At 47.7% G+C, this 18,418-nt stretch overlaps 1 protein-coding gene across 3 annotated transcripts in view; it reads left to right on the forward strand.

The window, feature by feature from the left end:
- Positions 1 to 524: 524 nt before the first annotated feature.
- LOC129705031 (protein naked cuticle homolog 1-like) overlaps positions 525 to 18,418 on the forward strand; it is an 85,146-nt gene continuing 67,252 nt past the window's right edge. Inside the window, exons 1-3 of one of the 3 annotated variants that reach the window (XM_055648411.1) lie at positions 525 to 917; positions 1,022 to 1,054; positions 1,237 to 1,349. In XM_055648411.1, the coding sequence (XP_055504386.1) occupies positions 893 to 917; positions 1,022 to 1,054; positions 1,237 to 1,349 (171 nt within the window). In that variant the 5' untranslated portion in view covers positions 525 to 892. The remainder of the gene's footprint in view (positions 918 to 1,021; positions 1,055 to 1,236; positions 1,350 to 18,418) is intronic. The other 2 variants (XM_055648410.1, XM_055648409.1) reach the window with 2 other exon arrangements.

Here is an 18,418-nt window from a genome sequence, read left to right on the forward strand (position 1 = left end):
GCTGGAGTAACTCGGGCAGCCTGAAGAAGGGTCCAGACCCAAAACGCCGCCTATCCCTCAAGGGGATGTGCAGGAAGGAACTGCATATGCTAGTTTAAACGAAGATAGGCACAGAAAGCTGGAGTGACTCAGCGGGTCAGGCAGCATCTCTGGGGAGAATGGATGGAATGGGTGATGTTTCAGGTCGAGACCCAGAGACTGGAGAAGGCATTTTTGTGTCTACCTTCGCAACATCTGCAGTTCTTTCCTACCACCTGGAAAGTCATTTTTCTCGCCTCTGGTCTTGAGTCTGTGCGGCTTTTCCCAGAGAGAGTGAGTTTTTGATATATATATATATATATATATATATATATATATACACACATGTTAAAGTGTGTAGTGCCTCTTGCGTGTGTTGAAGTTACTCCATCCTTGGCAGCTGCTTCAAGTCTTTGCTGAAGCCCTTTTATTTTGGAGACTTGGAAAGTTCCCCCCCCTCTCCCTTTCATCTGCCGCCTTCTAACCACACAGCACACACACACACACAATGTGGCTGCAACCAGCGGTGCTGTAATCTCTGGGAAGGTGTCAATCGAATTCCCCTGGCGGGTGAAGTGGTTTCCCCCTCCCCTTTTCCTTTGCTGTGGCCGCCTCTCTTCGCTGTGTGTGTGTGTGTGTGTGTGAGAGAGAGTGAGAGAGAGAAAGGGGGAGGGCTGGGAAAACTCAGGGTAAAGCTGAGCAGAGGAACAGTTACTGGATGGAGTGAGTGAGTGTGTGAGAGAGAGGCGGTGTGAGCCTGCTGCATGTAACAGAGCAGAGAGGTGGCAACTAGCGCTGGACTACTACTGCCTATAACACCACCAACCTCCCAAATGTGCCTCTAAACGCTGGCAGATGCAGCAAGGCAGCTAGAATGGGCAAACTCCACTCGAAACATGGTAAGCTTTTGATCACAGCCACTGCATTCATGTTACTGCAAAAAAAAAGCAGCAAATCTTAAAGTAATCCATGTTTATTTTCCACCCCCCATTCTAATCTGCAGCCGCCGTTTGTAAAACGAGAGAAAGCCCAGAAGGTGAGCAGTTTGTTTTCAATAATTGTGTGTGTGTGTGTGTGTGTGTGTGTGTGTGTGAATTTTCTTTTTTTTGTTTTTTAAACTTTTTTTTTTAACCCCCCATGTTTTTGCCTGTGTTACTAGTGACAAGAGAGGGAGGAATGGAACTGACCGCTTTCTGTTGCTCTCTGGTGTGTGTTTAGGTGACAGTTTCGTGGTGAATGCCTGCCTCAATCGCCGGGGGCTGGAGGAATGGGTGGCTGCACAGGATAAGGTCCCGGGCTGCAAGGCTCAGCCCTGCCGGCTCTCCACCGCGGTAAGCAAGCAAGCTCTCTCTCCCTCTCTCCCCCTCTCTGTCTCACATACTCCTTGTGTTGGTCGGGACAGGACAACAGAAGAGAGTTGAGGGGTTTTAATCCCCCCCCCCCCCCCCCCCCCCCAAAAAAAAAAAAACCCCCCTCTCTCTCTGCCTCTTCCATTGACATAACCAGACTATGCAATTAAACTCTCCACACTGTTAGATGCGGGACTTTCTGATCGTTTAGCCCTTTCTCTGCAAACGACCCTGTGCAGCAAATAAAGTGTTCTTGCAACAGAGAGACAGCAGAGAAATCACGTTCGCAATGGCGAGTGTGTTGGAGAGGGGAACAGATTGGCTGGAAATTGTCCCGCTTCGTTCAATGCCACCAACCCCGCTTCAGGTGACAGAGGGGAAAGTGATCAGACATTCCAACTAGTTTCTGGTTGCACGTCTGTTTCTGTTTAACAACCCTCCTTGTTTGCCGAACTCGGAATCTGTGTGCGGTTTTTATAAAGATGTTCTGCCTGAGCCTCCACTCTCTCTCTCTCTCCCTCTCCCTCTCCCCCCACCTCCATCGCAACTAAAAATGTCCCCCTTGGATATCTGACCTACTGAGAGAGTCAAGAGTGTTTTATTGTCGTGTGTCCCAGATTGAAAGAACAATGGCATTGCTAACTTGCAGCAGCACAAGAGAATGAATGTGTAAACTTACTCACGGCTCAGCTTTCTCTCCCTCTCCCCCTCCCCTCCCCAGCTAAAAAATGTCCCATAGGATATCTGACTGATTTATCTTCTAACCCCCTCCCTCCCTCGTGCCCCGCACAGTGTCTGACCTCCCCACCAACCCCTCATCTCCCTAAACAAAAGTGGCCCATATATCTGACTTTGCTGCCCCACCCCCCGGTCCCCAGAGTGTGCCGAAGAGAGTGCGTGTCTCCCTAACCCGCCCCCCCCCTCCAAAAGCAGGTGTACCGCAGAATATTTCACAGACCTCCCTACACCCCCCCCCCCCCCTCCCCTCTCCCAAAAAGTGTCCCACAGAATGTTTAGCAAGGAACTGCAGATTCTGGTTTAAATCGAAGATAGACACAAAATGCTGGAGTAACTCAGCGGGACAGGCAGCATCTGTGGGGAGAAGGAATGGGTGACGTTTTGGGTCTGTCCCAGCCAGATGGGTTTTCTGTGGAAGCCAAATCTGGAGTTAGTTTCCTCTCACTAGCTTAGCCTTGAGTGGAAAGAAAGAGAGGGATGTTTGAGGACTTAAAACAGGCGCCCCCAGTTTGGGACCAAATCCAGGCGAAAAAAGGCGACGAAAATATTATTTAACGTAGAAACATAGAAAAGAGGTGCAGGAGTAGGCCATTCGGCCCTTCGATCCAGCACCGCCATTCAACATGATCATCCAAAATCAATACCCCGTTCCTGCTCTCTCCCCATATCCCTTGATTCCGTTAGCCCTAAGAGCTAGATCTAACTCTCTCTTGAATACATCTGATTAAAGGGCTTGCCTGACGGTTTTACAAATGTACTGTGTGATACTTGGCTTGCATCAAAGGGCTGGATTCTGGCAGGCTGCCTGTTAGAATCTGACGTGCAACCTTTCACAACCCAGTGTAGCAACTAAGCACGATTTTAATGTCTGTTTTTGTTTCCTGGGGCAGGCAGGCAGGTCAGATGTGTTTCCAGTGTAGTGGTGATTTTGTTGCCTATTTTCAACGTTCAGCCTTATCTCTGTCATATGCTCTGGGATGCTGGCACTTTAGAATTTAGACGCCCACTGGTTTTAAAGTTTAACCGCGCCGCTCAAAATTCGACAAAACCCTCATCGTTCGAGGTGAGTGGATCATCAGGAATAGGTGACGTTTTCGGGTGGAGACCCTTCTTCAGACTGAGTCAGGGCAAAGGGAATCGAGATATACAGACGGTGATGTGGAACTGGTACTGTAGTAACTCTGAGGGACAGGCAGCACCTCTGAAGGGAAGGAATGAATGACGTTTTGGGTCGAGACCCTCCTTTGGACAGAGAGGCGAGGGGCTGGGTCACGTCACCCATTCCTTCTCTCCAGAGATGATGCTGCCCATCCCGTTGAATAACTCCAGCATTTTGTGACCGGTTCCCTGTTGAGTTTAATTGGCTCATTATAGCCTAGTCCAAAAAGCCAACAATGGACCATTGTGGGCTCCACCTTTCCTTGGCCACCCTTACTTTATGCTTATCTTTGTCCTACATCTCTCTACATTCACCGTCTATATCTCTCGTTGCCCTTTTCCCCTGACGCTGAGTCTGAAGACGGGTCTCGACCCGAAACGTCACCCATTCCATCTCTCCAGAGATGCTGCCCTTCCCTGCTGAGTTGCTCCAGCTTTTTGTGTCTATCTTCGGTTTAAACCAGCATCTGCAGTTCCTTCCTACGCAGAATAAACAGGAAGTGGTTGGACATCATCTGTGCAGAGGCAAGTGTCGAGGCTGTGAATCAGATGTTATTGTCAAGCGCAAAAGCTTTGAAGTTGTTGCAATTCATCCTTTAGAAATTTGAAAAATGCGTTTGTGTTGTGCAAGTGTGCTGATAACTAATATCAATTGCAGGCCACTTCCACTTCAAGACCAGTTTTGCTTAAGGCACTCTGTAAATATATTTCCTCATCTAACTCTAGAATTAGGAGATTGAGAGGGGATCTTATAGAAACTTACAAAATTCTTAAGGGGTTGGACAGGCTAGATGCAGGAAGATTGTTCCTGATGTAGGGAAGTCCAGGACAAGGGGTCACAGCTTAAGGATAAGGGGGAAATCCTTTAAAACCGAGATGAGAAGAACTTCTTTCACACAGAGAGTGGTGAATCTCTGGAACTCTCTGCCACAGAGGGTAGTTGAAGCCAGTTCATTGGCTATATTTAAGAGGGAGTTAGATGTGGCCCTTGTGGCTAAGGGGATCAGGGGGTATGGAGAGAAGGCAGGTACAGGATACTGAGTTGGATGATCAGCCATGATCATATTGAATGGCGGTGCAGGCTCGAAGGGCTGAATGGCCTCTACTCCTGCACCTAATTTCTATGTTTCTAACACAATGGTCATGAGCAAAACACAGGCCATGTAGGCCAAGTCGATGGATATATTTAAAGCAGAGATAGATAGATTCTTGATTAGTACGGGTATCGGGGGTTATGGGGAGAAGGCAGGAGAATGGGGTTTGGGAGGGAGAGATAGATCAGCCATGATTGAATGGCGGAGTAAACTTGATGGGCTGAATGGCCTAATTCTGCTCCTATCACTTAAGAATACCAAGTGCTGGAGAAACCCAATGGGTAAGGCAGCATATGTGGAGGGTTGTTCACCATGGATCGCGATGGTATTTAAAGTCTTTTGCAATTACTAGGTTTCGGTCTATTATTGTCGCATGTACCGATGCAGTGCTCAGCGAAGCTTTGGTGCACGCTATCCAAACAGGTCCGATATACCGTACATGAGTACAATCACTTAAAACTCAAGTACAATCGAAGAGCAAAGGGGAAGACACAGAGTTCAGGATATCATCATCATCGGCGGTCACTCGAAACGAGTATGACTGTTCTCTCATGGAGGATGCCCGTGCGTGACTTTGTTTAACGTGGGGAGACTGGTGCACAGACAGCCACCCCACTGTCCTTGACAGATCTGGGTCAGGATCCAGTGGCATGGAGTCCAAGACGACCGGAGACCCTTTTCTGCTGCAGCCTTCATCCGCCTTCCCAGCCGTTGTGACGCTCCACTAAGGTCAGCCATCGTCCTCCGCCTGTTCCACCGTTGAGGTCTTGGTTGGATTGCTCTTTGTCAGAGACCTCCCCCTCGACCTTACCGCCATGGGTGGCCCTACCAGGAGCGTAGCTCCAGGCGGCATCGCTCTCAGGGTCTCAGGTCCACGCCTTCTCCACCATGACAAGGTGACAATCCATGGAGAAGGCAGGGTTTAGCATCATAGGGTCATACAGCATGGAAACTTGCCCTTGAGCCCAACTTGCCCATGCCGACCAAGATGCCCCATCTATGCTAGTCCCACCCGCTCCCATTTGGCTCGTATCCCATTAAACCTTTTCTATCCATGTACCCAACCAAATGTCTTTTCAATGTTGCTGTAGTCCCAGCCTCAACTTCCTCCTCTGGCAGCTCGTTCCATACACCCACCATCATCTTTGTGAAAAATTTCCCCTTCAGGTTCCTATTAAATCTTTCCCCACTCGCCTTACACTTGTATCCTCTTCTACATCTTCCTTGAGCCCCATCCCACCTGATGTCTCGTTTTCACACCTTACACTTCCTTATCTCTGTGTCTCCCTCTCCCCTGACTCTCGGTCTGAAGAAGGGTCTTGACCCAAAACATCACCCTTGACTTCTACCCAGAGATGCTGCCTGTCCCACTGAGTTACTCCAGCATTTTGTGTCTATCTTCACTGTAAACTAGCGTCTGCAGTTCCTTCCCACATATCAGGTTATTGCCCACTACAAACGGACTGGGTTGCACTAGGGATTTGGGACTTTATATGGGTCTTTTTTATTTATTTAACTTTTTTTGTTTGTTTATTATATCCATTGAGCACTGCGTTTACAGACGTATAGTGTTGCTGCAAGTAAGAATTTTATTGTTTCGTGTCGGAACTATATTGGCGGCACGGTGGCGCAGCGGTAGAGTTGCTGCCTTACAGCGCCAGAGACCCGGGTTCAATCCTGACTACGGGTGCTGTCTGTACGGAGTTTGTACGTTCTTCCCGTTGTCTGTGGAATTCTCTGCCTCAGAGGGCGGTGGAGGCAGGTTCTCTGGATACTTTCAAGAGTGAGCTAGATAGGGCTCTTAAAGATAGCGGAGTCAGGGGATATGGGGAGAAGGCAGGAACGGGGTACTGATTGGGGACGATCAGCCATGATCACATTGAATGGAGGTGCTGGCTCGAAGGGCCGAATGGCCTACTACTGCACCTGTTGTCTATTGTTACCGCGTGAGTTTTCCCTGGGTGGTCCGGTTTCCTCCCGCACTCCAAAGCTGTACAGGTTTGTAGACTGTGGTAGAAAAAAGTGTGTGTGTGTGTGTGGCCAGTCAGCGCTGACTGGGTGGGCTGAAGGCCCCGTTTCCACGGTGTATCTCTAATCTAAACTGGACATGCAGGTTTGTAGGTTACACAAAAAAGCTGGAGAAACTCAGCGGGTGCAGCAGCATCTATGGAGCGAAGGAAATAGGCAACGTTTCGTCCCGAAACGTTGCCTATTTCCTTCGCTCCATAGATGCTGCTGCACCCGCTGAGTTTCTCCAGCTTTTTTGTGTAACCTTCGATTCTCCAGCATCTGCAGTTCCCTCTTAAACACAGGTTTGTAGGTTAATTGGCTTTGGTAAATAATTGTAAATTGTCCCTAGTGTGTGTGTGTGTGTAGGATAGTGCTGGGTGTGGGGTGATCACAGGTCAGCCCGGTCTGTGTGGGCCGCGGGCCTGTTTCTGCGCTGTCTCTCTAAAGTCGAAAAGTCTAACGTCACATTTGACAATGAAACACTCCTGACTCTGGTGAACCTGGTGACTCCAAGTCGGTTTTAAAGCTGGCTGCGGCAAGACTACTTGGAATTTGCTGTAATCCTGTGTCTGGACCTCTTCGTGGTGAATGAATGGATTGCAGGAGACGGGTTCACACCTGGGGCCAAGAGTGAGTTGGCTGTTGTAGTTCAAGTGAGTTTATTGTCATGTGTCCCTGATAGGACAATGAAATTCTTTACCACTTGGAGAAGGGTTTTCTTTTTAAAGGGCCATTGTGCCTCCCCCCTCCCCACCCCTCCCCCCCTTTCTCTGGTGCACGAATGTTCACTTGTTGGGAGCAGAATTAGGCCAGACATAAAAACAGTGTTTATAGTCGACAGCCAAAAATCTGTAGCCTCCCTTTGATCTGGTATTTTGTTGGTTCACATGCTTGATCAATGGTGTTTTATCATTAATGTTTTATTATTATTAATGTTTAGTGTTTTCTCAGTCATTCGTAACTGTCACTGTATGTCATGTTGTTGCTTGCGGGCGGAGCACCAAGGCAAATTCCTTGTATGTGAATACTTGGCCAATAAACTTACTTACTTACTTATTTGGCCCATCAAGTCTACTCCGCCATTCGACCGTGGCTGATCTGTCTTTCCCTCTCAACCCCATTCTCCTGCCTTCTCCCCATAACCCCTGACACCCGTACTAATCAAGAATTTATCCATCTCTGCCTTAAATATGTCCATCGACTTGGCCTCCAAGAATTTACCCATCTCTACCTTAAAAATATCCATTGACTTGGCCTCCACAGCCGTCTGCGGCAAAGAATTCCACAGATTCATTATCCTCTGACTCAAGAAATTCCTCCTCGACTACTTCCGAAAAGAACGCCCTTTAATTCTGAGGCTGCGACCTCTGATCCCAGAATCTCCCACCAGTGGAAACACCCTCTCCACATCCACTCTATCCAGGCCTTTCTTTCACTTTTCGGTAAGTTTCAATGAGGTCCCACCCCCCCCCCCCCTCATATTCCTTCTAAACTCCAGCGAGTACAGGCCCAGGGCCGACAAACGCTGACACAGGAGAGAGGAAAAGGGAAAATAATTAAACCTGCTTGAGATGGACTCTTGTCAAGTCAAGTCAAGTCAAGTCAAGTCAAGTTTATTTGTCACATACACATACGAGATGTGCAGTGAAATGAAAGTGGCAATGCTCGCGGACTTTTGTGCAAAAGACAAACAACAAAACAACCAAACAAATTATAAAGACAATCATAACACACATGTTCTTTTACATAATAAATAATAGAAGGAAAAACATTCTGTAAAGTTAGTCCCTGGTGAGATGGGCGTTTACAGTCCGAATTGCCTCTGGGAAGAAACTCCTTCTCAACCTCTCCGTTCTCACTGCATGGCAACGGAGGCGTTTGCCTGACCGTAGCGGCTGGAACAGTCCGATGGAATGGAACGGTATCTTGAGTTCCTGCAGGGTGTCGGCCATGCCATCAGGCCTTGCTGACAGGCCATGTGAGGATTCCACCCGTCATTCTGTTAGCTTTGCTCATTCATGCTGAACCCACTGATAATATAATTTATCCACCAGCCATCGTTGCACAATGCATTTCAGTTGTGGAACTCCGATGCATGGCAACTTCCATTTGGCCCATCTACATAACACCAGAAATACAGGATGAAAAATATATTTTAAAATCGTCAAATAATTCATTTATAACGGTAGTCACAGGGAGGTGGAATCTGCAGTGTTCTTTGCCACAGAGGCCAAGTTAATGGCTATTTTTCACCTGTTGGGAGCAGAATTAGGCCATTTGGCCCATCAAGTCTACTCCGCCATTCAATCATGACTGATCTATCTTTCTGTGGAAAGACCTTTCTGTGGAGTCAGCGGAATTCTCTGCCTCAGAGGGCGATGGAGGCCGGTTCTCTGGATGCTTTCAAGAGAGAGCTAGATAGGGCTCTTAAAAAAATGGCGGAGTCAGGGGATATGTGGAGAAGGCAGGAACGGGGTACTGATTGGGGATGATCAGCCATGATCACATTGAATGGCGGTGCTGGCTCGAAGGGCCGAATGGCCTACTCCTGCACCTATTGTCTATTGTCTATTTTTAAGGCGGAGGTAGATGGATTTGTGATTAATATGGGTGTCAGGGTTTATGGGGAGAAGGCAGGAGAATCGGGTTAGGGGGGAGAGAGATCTGCCATGATTGAATGGCAGAGTAGACTTGATGGGCCAAATGGCCTAATTCTACTACTATCACTTATGACCTTATGACCCAGGATTAAAGTGTGTTAACTATAGCGATATGTTGGACAGACTTGGATTGTTTTCCCTGCAAAGCCAGAGGTTGAGGGGAGACCCGAAGCAAAATAATGAGAGGTATAGATACGGTAGACAGTCAGAACCTTTACCCCAGGGGTGGAAATGACAATGACTAGAGGGCGTAGTTTTTAAGGTATGAAGGGCCAGGAAAACCCAGGGGGGGGGGGGGGCAGAGGGGACCCGTCCCCGCCATGTTTGGGAGGTGGGCGACATTCCCGCCAGGTTAACCTGCCTGGGTTTGCGGGAAGTATGGCCAGCGCGGAGAAGCAGCGCTGGTATCCCGTCAGTCCAGACAGCTGGCAGGGCCGACAGGCGGGGCCACGGGTGAGGCGCTGCTGCTGCTGCTGCACTCCATAGGCTGCACTACATCAGTAGACAATAAGTGCATGAGTAGGCCATTCGGCCCTTCGAGCCAGCACCGCCATTCAATGTGATCACGGCTGATCATCCCCAATCAGTACCCCGTTCCTGCCTTCTCCCCATATCCTCTGACTCCGCTATTTTTAAGAGCCTCATCTAGCTCCCTCTTGAAAGCATCCAGAGAACCTGCCTCCACCGCCCTCTGTGGCAGAGAATTCCACAGTCGGGACGAGAGGCGGGGCCGTACGCAGCGCTCCGATCCAAGTAGTAGCGGTCAAATACGGGACAAGGGCGGTCCCGTGTGGGACTAACCAATTTAGCCCAATATACGGGATGTCCCGGCTAATACGGGACAGTTAGCAATCCTATGTCTGCATCATGAGCAGGTAGATGAGATTAAATTAGCTTGGCAATCATGTACTTGTGGGCTGAAGGGCCTGTTCCTGTGCTGTAACTGTTCTATGTGGAAACAAAGAACTGCAGATGCTGGTTTACAAAATCAAAAGAAGGGTCTCGGTCCGAATCGTCACCTATCCGTGGTGTGGGGATGCTGCTTGACCTGCTGTTACTCCAGCCACTTTGTGTCTGTACTGGTCTATGTTCTATGAATGCAGAACTGTAGCTCATCACGTTAGTGTATTGAGGAGTAGGCTGTGAGTTTTGTTATAGTTTGGAGATAGAACGCGGAAACAGGCCCTTCAGCCCACCGAGTCCGTGTCGACCAGCGATCCCCGCACACTAACACCGTCCTACACACACTAGGGATTTTTTTTTTTGCATTTATTCCGAGCCAATTAACCCACAAAAACTGTACGTCTTTGGAGTGTGGGAGGAAACCGAAGACCTCGGAGGAAACCAACACAGGTCGACTGTGGGGAGAATGTACAGGCCTCCTCATGCACCTATTTTCTGTGTGTCTATGTTTCTATGATCGTCGGGCCTGCGCTTGGTCTCGCCGATATATAGGAGTCCACACCTGGAACAGCGGATACAGCAGATGAGGTTGGAGGAGATGCGAATAACATTGTTTGTGTCGTTGACATGTTGACAGACGCCCACAAATTGACCGTAAGAAATTATTCCTCCTTTCAAACGCTGGCAAACTTTAATTTCCCCTTTGGCTTCAGCCAGACTGCAGGGTTTTGTTTTAAAAGCTGCACTTCCAAGAAAACCCTGGCTAAATGGGGAGGTCAGAGAGGACCAGTGGATCGGGAGACGGTTCATGTTTCTCGACTGCGTGGGGATGAATTCACAGCATTTGAACGGGCGGAGGACTTGGGCCATTTATGGAGCTCTCTCGACTTTCTGCCAAGGCCGAGTCGGTGAAAATACGGCAGCAGAGCCCATCTTGTGAGCCCATCGTCTTTCTGGAATTGCCCCATGAAGGTGCACTCATAAATCACGTAATCACCAGGAACGCAGCGTGGTGGGAAGGCGTGCAAAGTCACCTTGCAATTTGCCAGGAGGCGCTTGGTCTTAGGCGAAAACCAGTGGAAAACCGAAGTTATGTCACAGTGTGAGTGACATTGCAGGCAGCACAGCGACGAGGCCAGATGAAATGTGTTGGAACAACAGCTGCTGGAAGTGGACAAAGAGACTGGAATTTTTATGTGACAAATGCATTCTTTCTCTCCGTCCACTCTCCCCACTCGCTATTTGTCGAACTGCAGACTTTAGTCCACTTGAGGCTATTGTCACGTGTGACGAGGTACAGTGAAAGGCCTTTGTTGCGCGCTAACCAGGCAGCCAAAAGACATTTTGTGATTGCAATCAAGCCGTTTGCAGTGTTCAGATGCATGAAAAGGGAATAACGTTTCGATACATGATAAAGGAATAATGTAAAGCGTGTAACATCCGATCAAAGATAGTCCGAGGGTCACCAATGAGGTAGATAGTAGTTCAGGACAGCTCTCTGGTTGTGGTAGTGTTCAGTTGCCTGAGAACAACTTTACTGCACTCTATAAGTTTTTGCTATTTAATCTGATGCACTATTGCATTCTCAGTGATGTAAGTGAGTTGGTATGCTTCCGATAGTGCAATTTGGATTCTTCTCTCACTTGAGAGATTTGGCTGCACAAATAATCGAGCTGTTATTACGCAGGGTTTTCACTGCATATCTTTGTAGAAATCCATTACCTGACCTTGCTGAGAGGTCAAAAGGATTAACCAGGTTGAGTTTATGTTTGCTGTAGTGTCCGGTAGCAAAGGCAATACTGTAGCACTCGTTTAAAGAGAACCTGGGCTTTCACATCAGAACTTGCTGACTGGGCTCCTGTGGACCGCAGTGAAAGGTTTTTGTGGCCATGTTAAGTGAATGACAATAAGCAAGGCACTGTGTAAAGTTGCAGGCTGTGTGCGGTTAGTTTTCTTATTATCCCATTAAATTCAGCCGAAAGCATTGAAGATCCACTTTGGAAAAATGGCAATGGGGAGATGATTGTGTCGGGCATGGAATCATCTGTGGCTTTTGTCTAAGTTCGCTTTTTGTTATTTTCTTGTGAACTGAGGCAGTTTTACTTCAGTTTGTTGTCACGTGTACCTGGGTACAGTGAAAAGCTTTTTTTGTTGAGTCAGCGGAAAGACTATGCATGATTAGAATTGAGCCGTCCACAGTGTACAGATGCAGGATAAAGGGAATAACGTTTAGAGCAAGGTAATGTCCAGTAAAGTCTGATTTAAAGAGAGTCCGAGGGTCTCCAATGAGGTAGTTGGGAGGTCAGGACCGCTCTCTAAAACCTGCTTTGCTGGTGGAGCTGATGCCTCATAGCTCCTGGTTTGATCCTGACCTCGGGTGCTATCTGGTATAGGATTTGAGTATAGGAGCAGGGAGGTTCTACTGCAGTTGTACAGGGTCTTGGTGACACCACACCTGGAGTATTGCGTACAGTTTTGGTCTCCTAATCTGAGGAAGGACATTATTGTCATAGAGGGAGTGCAGAGAAGGTTCACCAGACTGATTCCTGGGATGTCAGGACTTTCATATGAGGAAAGACTGGATAGACTCGGCTTATACTCGCTAGAATTTAGGAGATTGAGGGGGGATCTTATAGAAACTTACAAAATTCTTAAGGGGTTGGACAAGCTAGATGCAGGAAGATTGTTCCCGATGTTGGGGAAGTCCAGGACAAGGAGTCACAGCTTAAGGATAAGGGGGAAATCCTTTAAGACCGAGATGAGAAAAACATTTTTCACACAGAGAGTGGTGAATCTCTGGAACTCTCTGCCACAGAGGGTAGTTGAGGCCAGTTCATTGGCTATATTTAAGAGGGAGTTAGATGTGGCCCTTGTGGCTAAAGGGATCAGGGGGTATGGAGAGAAGGCAGGTATGGGATACTGAGTTGGATGATCAGCCATGATCATATTGAATGGTGGTGCAGGCTTGATGGGCCGAATGGCCTACTCCTGCATCTATTTTCTATGTATCTATGTATTTGGGTGGCGTCTACACACTCTCCCTGTGACTGCGTGGGTTTCCTCCGAGTGCCCTGGTTTCCTCCCACATCCTAAAGACGTGCGGGTTTGTAGGTTAATTGGCCCTCTGTAAAATTGCTCTGAGTACTAAATAGTTCTTTATTAGGGGCGGCATGGTGGCGCAGCGGTAGAGTTGCTGCCTCACAGCGCCTGAGACCCGGTTTCAATCCTGACTACGGGTGCTGTCTGGATTTTCTCCGAGTGGATTTTCTCCGAGTGCTCCGGTTTCCTCTCACACTCCAAAGACGGGCAGGTTTGTAGGTTGATTGGCTTCGCTAGAATTGTTGATGGTCCCTAGTGTGTAGGATAGTGCTAGTGTACGGGGTGATCGATGGTGGGCGCGGACTCGGTGGGCCGAAGGACCTGTAACTAAAGTCTGGAGATTGGTTTCAATAAAGCAAGGGGTGTGAGCTTTACCCACTGGAGGCTATGAGTCAAAGAGGGTTTTATTGTCAAAAACGTCCCGGATGGGACAATGAAATTCTTACTTGCTGCAGCACAACAGAATTATGTGAATATGTAAACATTGTATAAAACGGGGGAAGTGAGAAAAAAAGTTCACTAAATAACAAATATAGTGCAATAATAATATTGTCTTTAGCAGTTCAGAGCTCACAACTTATTAATTGTTGTGTTTAATAGCCTGATGGCTCTGGGGAAGGAGCTATTCCTGAACCTGGATGTTACAGCTTTCAGGCTCCTGTACCTTCTTCCCGATAGCAATGGTGAGATGAGTGTGTGGCCAGGATGGTGTGGGTCCTTGATGATGCTGGCTGTCTTTTTGAGGCAGCGACTGCGATAGATCCCCGCGACGATGGGTGATTTCATGGGTGATGTATTAATGATGTTGAAAGCTGCTGCCAAACATTTACAGGTTGTAGGATGAGTACTTTCCTTCACGTAGCCCCATTCTACCTCCCAGCTATAGATGGTGTAAAATGAACCTGGCATCAGATTCCTCTCGCAGCGTCTGGTTCAAAGGACGCGTGCAAGTTCTGAACAGATACAGCCACAAGCAAAGTAAATACTGGCTTCAGTACAAGGAATTCAAAGTCTCCATGTAATGTGTAGCTGGCAGTTTACCATTCTAAATCAGTGAGACCTGCATTATACATAACTGCATGTGAACACTCAGAATGTGTAGGAAGGAACTGCAGATGCCGGTTTAAACCGAAGACAGACCCAAGAAGCTGGAGTAACTCAATAGAGAATAGATAGTAGACAATAGACACTAGGTGCAGGAGTAGGCCATTCGGCCCTTCGAGCCAGCACCGCCATTCAATGTGATCATGGCTGATCATCCCCAATCAGTACCCTGTTCCTGCCTTCTCCCCATATCCCTTGATTTTGTTAGCCCTAAAAGCTAAATCTAACTTGAAAACATCCAGTGAATTGGCCTCCACTGTCATCTGAGGCAGAGAATTCCACAGATTCACAACTCTCTGGGTGTAACCATTTTTCCTCATCTCAGTCCTAAATGGTTTACCCCTTATTCTTAAAATGTGACCCCTGGTTCTGGACTCCCCCCAACATCGGGGAACATTTCCCTTGCATCTACCCTGTCCAAACCCGTAAGAATTTAATATGTGGCAGAACAGCTGATTTGTTAGCATCAGTTGAATAATCTCCTTCAAAACATTTTTATCCCTGAAACAGTACAGATGTTACCCTCAGAGAAAGCTAAGTATTTATGTCAGATATAATCCAAATAAACAGTTTGCAGTTGAGAAATTCAAATCAGCAGAGATCATTAACTGGAGTAACTCAGCGGGACAGGCAGCATCTCTGGAGAGAAGGAATAGGTGACGTTTCGGGTCGAGACCCTTCTTCGGACTTAGTCTGTCAGTCTGAAGAAGGGTCTCGACCCGAAACGTCACCCATTCCTTCTCTCCAGAGATGCTGCCTGTCCCGCTGAGTTACTCCAGCATTTTGTGTCTGCCTTCGGTGTAAACCAGCATCTGCAATTCTTTCCTACACATTAACTCTAACATGTTTTATATGGTGAGATTTTACAGTAGGACCATGCAAATGATATCGGAACTTTCTTCGGCATTCCTAATTCACACAGAAAGCAAACTATCCAAATAAAATTTACATATATTGTTTAGTTAATACTTGGGGAAATTCTTTTGCATAAAGTGAAGATGGTAAAATAATAACTGAAAATCCACTCCCATCAACTGACAACGCAAATTACTTTTTTAGATGGGCACGGAAAGCTGGAGTAACTCAGTGGATTAGGGCTGGAGAGAAGGAATAGGTGATGTTTCGGGTCGGGACCCTTCTTCAGACTGAGAGGCATGGGCCCCCAAGTGTGTAGGATAGTGTTAGTGTCCATGGTAATTGTTGGCGAACATGGACTCAGTGGGCCAAAGGGCCTGTTTACATACTGTATCTCCTAAAGTCAGAAAGTCTATAAGGCAGGCAAATACTTCCTGCACTCTATAATAAATATCCGCTGGTCTTCATTTCCTGAAAGAAAGTTGTTTTTTTTTAACAATTCTTTTTTATGGTTTATCGAATTAACCAATAAGTTATTTGTTTTTCCCCTTGATGTGCAGGATTGTAAGTTAGTTTGCCTGTGTTCACAGATCTGTTATGCCATCTCTGGAGAGAAGGAATGGGTGACGTTTCAGAGTCGAGACCCTTCTTCGGACTGAGTGTGAGTCTGAAGAAGGGTCTCGACCCGAAACGTCACCAATAAAAGTGCAAATTTTATTGTTCGGTTTCGGTAAATACGACAATATGACGCTCCTGACTCTTGAATCGCGCACTTTTTTTCATGGCTGATCATCTAAAATCAGTACTGCATTCCTGCTTTCTCCCCTTGATTCCCTTAGCCCTAAGAGCTAAATCTAACTCTAGCTTGAAAACATCCAGTGAATTGGCCTCCACTGCCTTCTGTGGCAGAGAATTCCACAGATTCACAACTCTCTGGGTGAAAAAGTTTTTCCTCATCTCAGTCTTAAATGGCCTTACCCCTTATCTTACATTAAAGGGCCTGTCCCAATTGGCGATATGTTTCTGGCGACTCCCGGCATCATTGACTGACGTATCAGGTGACTGAGAAATTTGCGGCGTGTCGACGTATTGCCGCGCGGATGTTTTTTCAAGTGGCGCAACATTTTTTTTGTCGCCGTTATATTTTGAAATGTTCAAAATCTTTTGGCAACACTGAGATGACGCCGGCATTCGCCGAAAAAATCGGCAAGTGGGACAGGCCCTTAACATTGTTTGCTGGAGCCTTATTTTTAAAAACAAAGATCTCTTTCTCCAACCAAGCTCAGAATTACCTGCGTTTCCTTTTGTTTGGAATATATTTACCGGTTAACTATTGGTCTTGTGCACTGTAAAGGGGCAGCTGGCACTCATTGAAATCCCCCAAACAGTGAAGTGATTTAAAACGGAAAGCTGAGCAAGGGTAAGCCAGTACTTTCTGCTCACGACTGTTAAAGGGCCGGTGAATGCTCAGTCAAGTGGTCTATTTTGTGGAGATTGCTGTTGGCTGCACAAATAGCTGGGCTACAGCGGTGGAATGTGTTGCCTCAGTGGCGGAGAAGAAAGGATGTGGCTCTTGTGTTTTTGCCGAGTTCTGCATTTCACAAGGGAGCGCACATCCCCGCTGCCCACTGGGTTTGGAATTTGCATCCAGTCTGTTTGCTTCAGTGGCGGCTTGAATATGTTCCTCAGCACCTTGGCCTCGTGGCTTCTGTGCGTCTTGTGAAGACCTGCAGCTTGTATTCAATTGTATTCTTGTATTCAAATTTTATTGTCGTTGCCTCACTTGGAGACAACAAAATGAATTTCCCGTACAGCAGTATCGTCGTTAAAAAAAAAAAATCACAAGAAAAATAATAAAAAATAAATAATAAATAAATAATAAAACATATTAAAAAAATAAAATTGAAATTGAATAAAAAATTTGGAATAACATTGGCACCAAGGTGAGGTGGCACCATGTCCAGCAGCCAGCCTTGTCCTTCAGTCGGGGCGGCTTGAATACGATGTTCCTCGGCACCGAACCCCGACGGTGGCCTCAGCGGTGGCTTCTGATCAGCCGCCTCCCGCTGCCGGAGTCTGCAGCTCCTGAGTCCACAGGTCGAGCCGGACAGAGTCACAGGACCCCGCGTTGTAGTCAGCGCCGCCCGCGTTGGGAGCTCTGCAAACCGCAGCTGAATATTGGGGGGGGTTTAGTGTCGGAGATCCAGTGCGGTAAACGGGCCCTTCAGCCCACCGAGTCCGCGCCGACCAGCGATCACCCCGTACACTGGCAGTGTCCCACACACACTGGGGGCAATTTTACTGAAGCCAATTAACCGACAAACCTGTACGTCTTTGGAATGTGGGAGGAAACCCACGCGGTCACAGGGAGAACGTATAAACTCCCTACAGACAGCACCTGTAGTCAGGATCGTATCCTGGCCTCTGACGCTGTTATAGCCCCTCCCATGATACGAGTTCATTCCAGGAGCTCTCCCAAGTTTAAAAAAAAAAATCAAACTCATGGTAGGCACGGAGAATGAATGTAGCGGGTACGTCGGAGCTCGGGGACGTCTCTTAGCGGCTCGTAACGCTAACGGCAGGTAGCCACGGGAAGACTCGCTAACGGCAGGTAGCCACGGGAAGACTTGTGAAGATTTTTCAACATGTTGAAAAATGTCCACGAAAGCCCCGAGTACCGACGAGTGGCCATTACCGTAAATCTCCGGGTTCGAATTGGGGCAAACTCGGGAGAACTCTTGGAATGAACTCGTACCGTGGGAGGTCAGTTGGTGGTACGATGGTTCAGTTCCCTGATGACTGTCCCTGAATTAAGAATAAGGGGTAAGCCATTTAGAACTGAGACGAGGAAACACTTTCTCACCGAGAGTGGCGAGTCTGTGGAATTCTCTGCCTCAGAGGGCGGTGGAGGCAGGTTCTCTGGATGCTTTCAAGGGAGAGCTAGATAGGGCTCTTAAAAATAGCGGAGTCAGGGGATATGGGGAGAAGGCAGGAACGGGGTAGAGATTGGGGATGATCAGCCATGATCACATTGAATGGATCGAAGGGCCGAATGGCCTACTCCTGCACCTATTGTCTATTGTATTGAATCTGGAGGTGTGCGTTTTCACACTTCTGTACCTCTTGCCCGATGGGAGAGGCTGGAAGAGGGAGTGGCCGGGGTGAGACTGGTCCTTGATTATGCTGCTGGCCTTGCCGAGGCAGCGCGAGGTCGCTGGAACTGGAGGCGTGCGGTTTTACACTCCAGTACCTCTTGCCCGGTGCGAAGGGTTTCTTTTCCCCCAGAATTGTAGCATGCATGCATATAGCTTTGTGAATCCCAGAGCTTTTTGAACAAAGCCCCTGTTGTTCGTGCTTCGGTGAAACACACAGACCCCCGCCCCCAACACATACACACCTACTGTCATGGCAAGCTGCTCACTTTGAAGAG

The sequence above is a fragment of the Leucoraja erinacea genome, chromosome 17, assembly GCF_028641065.1.
Source record: "Leucoraja erinacea ecotype New England chromosome 17, Leri_hhj_1, whole genome shotgun sequence".
NCBI lineage: Eukaryota > Metazoa > Chordata > Chondrichthyes > Rajiformes > Rajidae > Leucoraja > Leucoraja erinaceus.